At 42.8% G+C, this 10,773-nt stretch overlaps 1 protein-coding gene across 1 annotated transcript; it reads left to right on the forward strand.

The window, feature by feature from the left end:
* Nucleotides 1-1,021: 1,021 nt before the first annotated feature.
* Nucleotides 1,022-2,128, forward strand: GPR15 (G protein-coupled receptor 15). Its single transcript, XM_008498348.2, has one exon. It carries the CDS (start codon nucleotides 1,022-1,024, stop codon nucleotides 2,126-2,128), a length of 1,107 nt encoding a protein of 368 aa, XP_008496570.1.
* The last annotated feature ends 8,645 nt before the right edge of the window (nucleotides 2,129-10,773 follow it).

Below are 10,773 nucleotides of genomic sequence, written 5' to 3' on the forward strand. Positions count from 1 at the left end.
AGTAGTTTTCATACAAATTATAAAATGCTGAAGGGCTGTCTGTAAGGTGAGCTACAGCTGGAGTGATATTGATGTTGTGAATGAAAGATGAGGGAAATCAGAACGTTTTAAGACACATGAGCACTGTACATAAAAACAACTCTAGAGCCATGTGGGCTGCACAGTCAGAAGGAGAAGGAACAAACCTTGGCGATGATGACTGTGGCCAATAAGAAAGCCTGTGCAGGGATGGGAACATCAAGTCAAGCTTCAAGTTGCACAACACACGATGCACTGAAAAACTGTTTTTTTAAGTTTCAAACACATTCATAAAGCTGAGTATGGGGAACTCAGAGCTAAGTTGACTGGGGGTGCTGCACAACAGGAGGGATGCACTGACAGAGCAGTGGAGAGCCTGGGACTGATACAGAATAACTAACTACAGGGCCAAATAGAGGTGGTAATTCTTTTCATAATATGTTGATATGAGAGAATTAATCTCAACAGAAAACAAAAATATTAATAGGCAAAGAAAGTAAACACCTTCAAGCCTCAGAAAAGTTGAACTTGCCCCCAATAGAAATTTGTACAAAACATTTTGAGTAAAGATAAGGAATCTGGAACCTGAATTCACCATTCTCAGACTTTTGAGCTGGTACAACCTTGAATTGCTTCAAACTAGCAATATCCTGTCCTAAAAAAGTTCAAAATCTTGAAAACTGCCTTCCCTCACTGCAAATAGAAGCAAAGCTCAAACCTGGTTCACTTACACAGGCAAATGCAAAACTAAGATAAAATCAGTAAAACTAAACCTGATTTTTTTAAAAAGCAAGTGTTTATTCTGAAGACAGGATTTTGACTAATCAGAGGCTCTCATCATTTGTCTGTTGCCTATGTTACTGGCTAAAGGTATATAGAGTAACCCCTCAAAACCACTTTTCTCCTCCTCCCTCCCCCTACTCCTCCCCCTTCACTGCTAATATGTTTTTAAAGACCTTGAGAGGCAGGGTAGAGGGAGCTCAGAGCCATCCTCAGGGCAGGGATGAGGACAGCTTGGCCAGAAATGGAACTTACTCAGCTTCCTCCCATGACGACAGTAACTTTCAGCTACGACTACTACTATGATGACAGCTGCCAGTACCAGCATCTGCAACAAATGTCTACTTTTCTCCCTATCCTGTATGCTGCTGTGTTCCTGGTGGGCATTGTTGGCAACTCTATCCTGATAGTAGCCTTGGTCTTCAAGAGACGGGTCCAGAGGCTGATTGATGTCTTCATCATCAACCTCGCTGCATCTGACTTCATCTTCCTCATCACGCTGCCATTCTGGGTGGACAAGGAGGCATCAGAAGGGAGCTGGAGGGTGGGGTCCTTCCTCTGTAAAGCTAGTTCCTATGTCATCTCGGTCAACATGTACAGCAGCATCCTCCTCCTCACTTGTATGAGTGCTGACAGATACCTTGCTATCATGCATCCCTCTGTTGCCAGACGAGTCAGAACAAGATCCTACTCCAGTGGACTCTGCATCTGTGTCTGGTTATTATCCTGCTGCTTAGGGATGCCCACCCTTTTGTCCAGAGAACTGACGAAGCAATATGGAAAGACTTACTGCACAGACAAAGCAGTGACAGAAGCCAAACAGATCATGTCACTATTGCTATTAATCCTGGCTTTCTTCTTCCCACTCTTGAGCATCTTAACCTTTTACTGCTCCATCACCAGGAAACTCTGTGCGCATTATAGGAGAGATGGGAAACATGACAAGAAACTGAGAAAATCCATCAAGATTGTCTTCATTGTAGTGGCTGCTTTTGTTATCTCCTGGGTTCCCTTCAATCTTTTCAAGCTTATGGCCATCCTTCTGGGACTCCTGAAGCAGCCTGACTGTTACCCCGACATGGTTGCCCAGCTGGGCATGAAGGTGAGCAGCCCTTTTGCTTTTGCCAATAGCTGTGCCAACCCTTTCATTTACTATTGCTTTGACAACTACATCCGCAGAGCCATGCTCCAGTGCCTCTGCCCACGGGTGAAAATCAGCACCAGTGTCAACAACTCTGATACGATGGATACTCGCCTGAGCCACTCCTTATCCAATTTTGGTGTGGGGGAGAATGCCACTAGGAAGAGGAAGAGCTCTGTATCCCTCTGAGAGGGAGCTGGGACTGCAGAATATAGCAGGAAAAGAATAAGAAAGAGAAAGAAACTGAAAAACAAAAAAGAGAGAAATGAGTATCAGACAAAACCGCCAGTGTAAAACAGGGAGCGGTTTGGGTGGGAAGAACATTGCTTCCCTTTAAAAGGAGATAAATGGAATAGGACACCTTAACCACAGAATTACTGTTTTCGGTGATTGCTGTGTCACTGCACCATGTAAACCTGAAACCACTGTACTGAGAAGTATCCACAAACACTCACTCTGGAATACCAGTGCACGTACTACAAAGTACAGAAAGGAATAATGTAATTCTGTCGAAGCTGTTCCAAGTCAAGCTTTGAACTTAAATGTATATAGGTTTTTATTCTGCTCAGAGCAAGAAAAACAACAGAACAGAAGTGTTTCTTCTTTGGTTCCTAGCTCACCCACAGACAAGTCACAATGTCCTCAAACCCACCTGATAAATTTTGGTGTTTTGAAGGTTTTCTGAATTCAGAAATGTGATGTTTTAATGAATCTCTGTGTTACTAATTCTCATAACTTAAGTCTTGTGCATTTTCATTAAGTATAATCTTCTTGACTATGGCATTAAATCTTAATTTTAATCACAATAAAGTTCTAGCCCTTGTGATTTCAGAAAAAAAGATAACTTGAAGGCAGAGAAACCTAACACAATTAAAATAAATCCTTCATTTAATCCTTTTCCTAACCAAACCAAACACAAAATCCACCCATGCTTTTTAAATTTTGGGGGGAGGGGATCTGATAGAATATCCAACTGCTTCCTTTATCCTATAATAGTACAGCTGTGTGCCATTAGAAGTCCAGGTCTACATAGTATAGCTGCAACCTGTTTATGAAAAGACCTGCAGTGGGGCTACTTTCTCCCACTGTAGTCACAGTCAAATGCAAATGTGCCTCAAATGTAAAGTTAGCCAGAGTTTCACCAGCATTTGAGTGGAGTATCAGTCATGGAGAATGCTGAGAAACCTGCATGAAGGGAAGCTCACGGAAAAGGAATTGAAAAGAACGTTGTTTAAATTAATTTAGAGTTCAAATCTGTCAATAAAGCATCTCTATGAAGTTGGCTCATCCCTATCTAGCCATCTTTGGAAAAAGCAGAGGTCTTGCATTCAATATGCTGTGGGGAAACTATCACTTACCCACCTGGTGTCAAGTCTGGCAACTAATGAGGTGGAGAAATAGAAAAACTCCATATTTTTAAAAGCTGTGGTCCTTCCTAGATTCACAAACTGAACAAATGTGGAACAAGGAGTTAAACAGCTTATCAGAAAACTGATGCTGACGTTTTATAAAGCTGACTACATCTATATTGTTAAATCTTTCATATCCTTTTAAATGCCAGTGATTGACAGGAATGTTTGCAAAGAAACCAGGGAGCAACGTTTTGAAGTGCAGAGTTAAAATAAAAATTAAACTATCCCAGCACTGGGGTGTATACCTTGGCTGTACCGCAACATCTAATATTCAGTTCTCTCTCTTGTTAAATGTTTAGCTTAATGTAAGAGTGCTTCTCATAAATATAATGAACTGGTATCATAAATCATCCAGATTGTGTAATGTGACTAGGTCAAAAGACTGTTAGAAACTTTCTTTTATATTTCCTGATATTTAACGATAGTTATCTCTCTTCTGGTTTTGCACTCTGCCTTTGTAGCTTTTAAAGTAGCTTTAAGAAAATCCACAAAGGTGTTGTCTGGAGGCAGAAGTCATATTATCACTAAGTCAATAAAACACAATAAATGGAAACAAACTTGAACTGCAATAGATAACAGATTTTTGATGATATTTACAACCCTGTAAGATAAAGCAAATTCATCTCTGTCAAGGAAAGAAAGAGTCAGCAAATACAGATCATTGGGTCTGGTTTTATAGAGCAGAATAACCTGGTAACAACTTGCATGCAATTTACTGCCCAGCAAACTCCATATAACTACTGGGCAGGAAGGTTTCAAATTACCTTTTAAAAGAGTTTGGTTCTGTGTTCCATTTTCCCAACTTTCCAAGGGCAGGAATAAGCTGGTATACAAATCCAGACTGTGACTGACCACGGGGACAGGTCTCTCAGAAACAAAAAGATTTGCAGCAATAGACCCTGCATCACTTTGATCACCAGAGAAGAGGGAAACTTTCACATTTCTTTGGAGCTCAGAATGGTTTTCTAGGCAATCAGATGAAGGAGATTACTTCTAGAATAACAATGAGCTGTTTTAGCATCTTATGGGAAGTTATTTTAATAAGACACTACCCTAGCTAGAAAGAGTTACTGTCTACCACTCGAGAAGAGGACCCAGCTTGAGGGTGAATGGTTACACCCTTGCAGACCTGCTTAAAGGCTCCAAAGGGAAGACAACCAAACGAGCTAAAATAATTAATAAGAAACAGGCTGAAATGGGCAAAGCATGAACACCTGACTACTCTCTGTACAGCAGGAGAAAAAATGTGTAAACTAAAGAGGTGTCCCTCTGATCTAAGTGCAGAGCAAGTACATTCACTATAGCTTTTCATTTTGCACCTCTGTATTTTCTAAGTATCTATAAATGAGGATGACCATTTTGTTTTTAAAAAATAAATCCTGCTATTTGCATTTTTTAATTGAAAATGCTGTTTCATATAAAGAGGGAAATGAAAACATCACCTCACCCAAGGGCAGTGCAAATTTAGAAGGCAAGGCATGGACACCTTGCCCAGCTCCCCATCCAGTTCCCTCCTGTAACCTCCAGCTAACAGAGCAAACCCTCGTTTGAGTAGGTGGAGAGCAGGCACGGTGGGGTCAGTGGAGGCAAAAGTGTCTCCCAGCAATTCCTAGTGGCACTGTGCTCTGACACTGATTTCTGACAAGGGCTGAATATTCACTTTTCAAACAAAAAATAAATGAATTAGAGAATATCAAGAAATAATTGTATGCATCCACTTCTTCACAAAAATATCCCCTCTGTCTTTTACTGTAAACAGAGATCCCAGAATCTGATGCTCTCTCTCTTTCTAAGCTGATAAAGCTAGGTAAGATTAGTATAAAAGAACACCTATTCCCCAAAGGATGCCCTTTCTTTTACCTTAAGTTTGAGGCAAAGAAAAGCAGACTATGAAACAGTGTGGCACTCTGCTCAGTTAGAGAATGAAATGTGTTTTGTGGTTTTTAAATCAATCCAAATTTCCAGTCTATCTTTAAACCTGGTAGGCAAAACTACCATAAAGTGTACAATAAGTACACAACAAATATTCACCCTATAAAGTATCATGCACCTGACTTGACCACTCACTTGGCTTCCTCCTATCTACTGCCTAAACACCTGCATGACCACACCACCCATTTCCCCTGTCACCCACTCCTCACCCTTCCTCCTCCGAGAACCACAGAAACACCTACCCACGCCTCATACACAGAAAAACATTCAAACCATTACACATGGATATAACTACATGGAAGGAGGTTGTAGCAAAGTGGAGTTTAGTTTCTTCTCCCAAGTAACAATGAGTAGAATAAGAGGAAATAGCCTCATATTGTGCCAGTTGAGGTTTAGATTAGATATTAGGAAAAATATATTTTACTAGAACAGTTGTCAAGCTCTGGAACAGGATGCCCAGGGAAGTGGTGGAGTCACCATCCATGGAGGTCTTTACCAGCTGTGTAGATGTTGTGCTTAGGGACGTGGTTTAGTGGTGGACTTTGCAGTGTGCTGTGTTAAAAGTTGGATTCAGTGATCTTAAGGGCCTTTCCCAACCAAAACAATTCTATGATTCTATTGTGATCCCAATTTAGGCACCTATATTTTTTTGCTAAGGCATGCATCCCCTTCTCCTGTGGTTGTAAGCAGGAAAGCCAGCATTGCCAGGGAGCAGTGTCAGGCACAGGACCTCCCCCAGGCAAGATCCAAACCCTCTGCAGTTTGTGCCTGCTTTAGACTTCACTTGCACCACAGCTTCAGCAGGCAGCAGCAATACAGGAAGCTCTGAATCTGCTCACCACAGGCAAGGGCAAAAAAGATGCAGTGAAGGGAGCATCAGTACAGGGTGAACAAGCCTCAGGGACTGCATGTTTGGGTTGCAAGCTGACACTGAAGTGCATGCTGGCATTTCTTCATCTATACCAAACCTGTGAGCCAAACTAAAGGAGCTCAGGTATCCTAACCCAAGTGGCTACCATAGCTCTGCTGCACTTCAGGCCCAGCAGAACAGCAGTGGTTCTGAAGGCTGAGACCCTCTGTTCTGTAAAAGCCAATGCTAGCACCTTCTAGCACATGCCCAGCAGCTGGACAGAAAGCACCATTGGGAAACCTCCTCTAAAGATCAGGCAAAACCAAGTCTAACACTCTCAAACTTTGGGCTAAAAATGGCACAAAGTTTCTGCCATGTAAAAGGGACCCAGCTGGGAGGGTGCTGAAGGGAGCAAGCCCGAGTCAGGCAGGCCTCCCACTCCTCTGGCTGTAAGACTGTCCTTATCCAGCAACACCTCCACAGATAATGTGCTGCTCTACCAAGGGATGCCCCCTAGGCCACACAGACAATACCCACTTTAGCCATACTTGAAAGTCAGAGGTGGAGGCTAAGAGGTTCAAAAAATATTTAAAAATTTGTGTTTGCCTTTAGACTAAATAGGAAGATATCTGCCCTAAGTCAAGCCTTGTGAAAAGGTCCAGAGGAAGTGAAAAAGGAAGACTACAATAAAAATAGGATTTCCAAAATGCTGCACGTAGTGAACAAGGACCAAAGTATACATTTCTAGTCATGTAACTTAACTAAATCAGAAAGAAAAAAAAATCAGTCAGTTCATCTTCTGCTGAATTCAGACATTTGAGAGAGCTGTCCAAATTTTTATGAGACCAAAAAGTAAACTACAGTTTCTTGCCTCACCATGGCTATGATTTGATTAGTGTGTGCAACACACACAGAGTGTGTTAACAGCAGTGTAAACAGCAGTGTAAAAATACAAAGGGGGAGGTGTCTGCTAAGAGGTGTAAAATGCTGCTGGTTATTGACATAGAGAGTGTCTCATGTTCACAGAAAGAACAAATAGTGTCATTCAACATCCTTTCATTTTATTTTAAGAAAGCAACCTTGTATTCCGAGTCATGCTCAGAATACAAGTGGTATTTACCAGTGCAGCACAGCTGGAAGAGACCTCAGGTGATCATCCAGCTAACAAACTGGGATCAAATACACGTAGACTATCTTCGACATGTTATCTGTCAAAAATGTAAGTGGGTAGGCCACCATTTATCCTCAGACTTCAATTCATGTACTAAGAATCATGGCAGACAAATATATTCAGAGGATCCTTTTGATTGCTTTTGAACTTGCAGATTTACCTTGTAACCACCTTCTTTCTTTACTGACTGGAGAGGAGATGAACCTTCATTTAAAATGAAAGCTGATGGGCTTTGAGGACATAACCAGCTATTAGCATCACCAAACTGTCACTTCACACATGGACACACTCTGACATGTCCATTTAGATGCTTCAAAACAAATTTTTTTTATTTACTCAGTTATGTAAGTCAGGTCTGCGATTTACTCAGTCAAGGGAGTAAATCATAAACTCTGGTACCCTGGGGATGCAAGTGCTTGTAGAGTACTGAAGTACTTTCTGCATTCATGCTCTGTATTTTGATTTTATGTGTTATGACATGACAGGATTTAGCAATGTCTGCTAATGATAGCTGGCTGCCAATGAGTTGCCAAAAAGACTTGTCATAGTGCCTGGTATTCTTGTATTTTGGTTTTTTGCCACAAGCATTTTTCTCCAGGTTAACAGGTGGCAATTGCATGCAGCACATTTTTAACACTGCACATGAGCTAGAAAAAACTGCTGACCTATGCTGAATCAATTCAATATAGAAATATTTCTTTTCCAGTCTTGTTCAGCCACATTGTGTGCCCTCTACAATAACACATGATGAAGAAATAGGTGCTTACAACTGAAGTAGAAAATTTTTAAACCTAGTAAGACCTCAAAAGGACAGAGTTTATACGCACAAAGGACATGTTTACAAATACAGAAGTAATTCAGGCTAATGGCTATTTTGGATGAAGCATTACGTCTCAATAAATGTTGAAGTATTACATGTCATGTATTGATTTTATCTAGTAGATCTTTATTTTTCTGAGGTATCAAAGTACTACTATTTGGGAAAATTGGTAACTCCAAATAAAATTATCATTCTCTTCCTGCAGAACTGTCTATCAGTGTCATTTTTACAAAATATTACTTCTATCGAGTCAGCATTACTACAACATACAAAAAGCTCCCTTTAAATCTAAAAATCACCACAAGCTTCTAACTGTCAAAAAAGACTTAATGAGTTACTTAAATAGTCAAAATAACAATATAGGCATCTTCACTCCCAACCATCTCTGACACCCAAAAAGGAGAAATACAAGACTTCCCACTTTCATACCAAGCAGAGCAGCTCAGAAGAACGGGAAACCCAAAATGCTGAAGGAACGAACCTCTACAGTGATAGATTATCTGACAAAAGGCAGCAGTAAACTACGGATAAAACACCTTGTAACTATTAGCAAGATTTGATTTGTGTGGGATTTATTTCTTTTTCAGAAAAGAACTTTGTGTTTTTACTGACCACAAACGAAAACAGATTTAGTCCTGCAGATCATGCTGCCGCACTGGCTGTGTTACAGTTCTGTGCCCTCCAAGCAGCAGAGATGACCCAAGCTTGACATTTTGAAGAAGTCTCTGTGGGGAAGGTTACCTGGGAGGCTCCACACACCACTCCAAAGGGAGAGATCCTCCAGCAGCAGGACTTTAACTTCATCATCCCAGAGATAGACAAAGAAGCCTCGGGAAAGATGAGAAAATGTTACACTTAGGAAAAGAAAAAAAGTGATTATTCAAAGTAGCAAACTTAACCTGTTTTCAAATAGTAAGTTACGAGTTTTCTCTTGCACCTATAGTTTTTGTCTCTTAAGTGAACTCTGTGAATAAAGCAACCTCATATACCCAGGGTCAGAACCCATTTAACAAGGACCCTACTTGAGATAGGAAACCATTCAAATTAAAGATCTGCGCTCTTTGCTGACATATTTACTCTGTTAAGATCTTCAGTAATCAGTGCAACTTGGGGTTGAAAACATCTCTTATGAACAATTTCCAGAGATGGTCCCAACGTAGCAGTGAGCTGTTAGTGCATTTCTCACAAGACAGTACTTGATGCTGTGGCACATACTCAAACATCATTGTGTTTATGGCACCAGGAAACTTTAATAAAGCCATTTTATTGCCACTGCTGTCAAGGCAGTTAATTTGCACTTGTGCTGCAGTTTTCTAGGTTTTTGAACAGCAAACCAAGAACTGAGAAGTGACCTAGTCTCATACAAACCCCAAAATCTAAACATGAAGAGGAAGACTGTGGTATCATACAATGGTTTGGACTGGAAGAGACCTTAAAGATCATCATGGGCAGGGACGCCTCCCACTAGGCCAGGTTACTCAAAGCCCCATCCAACCTGGCCTTGAACAGTTCCAGGGATGGGGAATCCACCACTTCTCTGGGCAACCTGTGCCACTGTCTTACCCCCTTCACAAGAAAGAATTTTTTCTTAATATCTGGGATCATTTTGATTGGCTCATATTCCCCCTTCTGCCAAAAGTTAGGGTCTGCAAAGCACCATGTAACCTATATACTCAAGCAAAAGGAACCCCAAGCTCACTGGTAAGCATGCAGGCTAAGAGGGCAAGCATATGTGAAAATCCATCTTTCTGAATGTTGCAGAAACAACGTTCAAACCCTCCCCACCCAACACTGTTCCAGCTGCAGACTTCCAACCATCACTTGGCCCATGGCAAAACACCTTTCCCCAACACAGCAGGGTCCGGCCAAAAGTGGGGATGATTTACGCATTCCAGCCTCACCAAAACCGTTTTTATTTTATTTTTTTCTAATAGAAAACCGCTCCGCCCTCACCCCAGGCACCTCTGCTCGACTCCCACCGCGCCCAGTAGCCCCAGCTTGGGGCTGGGGACCGCCTTGGACTTTGCAGACTGGGCTTGAGGTACCCGGCCTCCGGGAGACTGCCCGTCCAGAACCTGCAAAAGCGCCCCGGATCCGGTCCAGCCCCGCGGAATTAGCGGGGATAGGGCGGGGGTACCGAAGCTTCCCCAAACCTAACATTTCATCCCCCTCAAAAATACTGAGGTCAATAGATGACCGTGCGTGTGTCTGTGCTCACGGCGGAGGAGATGCCGTGGTCACAGGACTCCTCTCCCCGCTCCTCCCCGCTCCCGCCGTCCCAGCCCCTACCTGCGCTCCCTGCCCCGCTCCCGGCTCTGCAGCCGCCCCGGACCCGGTCGGAGAGAGAATGCAGCGGCAACGGAGTCGGGTTCGGGAGCGGGGAGGGAGGAGGGGTGGCAGGGGGAAGTTCGGGGGGCATTGCGTGAGAAGGGGACCGCGACCGGGGTACCGCTCTGAGTCAGTGCTGGCAGCCCGCGGTCTGTGACCGAAAGAGGGACAGATGCTGAGTGATCTCTGCCGCCCGCCTGGCACGCAAGGCTTCCATGTCACCCGCCCGCATCCCTTGGGATCGGCATTGTCCCCCAGCCAGCCCCGATCGGTCCTCTCACCCCGGAGCCTCCCAATGACCCCTCCTGAGGTGCTTCTCCT

This window comes from Calypte anna, chromosome 1 (assembly GCF_003957555.1).
Source record: "Calypte anna isolate BGI_N300 chromosome 1, bCalAnn1_v1.p, whole genome shotgun sequence".
Classification (NCBI taxonomy): Eukaryota; Metazoa; Chordata; class Aves; order Apodiformes; family Trochilidae; genus Calypte; species Calypte anna.

Excerpts from the sequence above, each read along its gene's own strand:
- GPR15 (XM_008498348.2), top strand. The coding sequence starts at position 1,022 with ATGAGGACAGCTTGGCCAGAAATGGAACTTACTCAGCTTCCTCCCATG.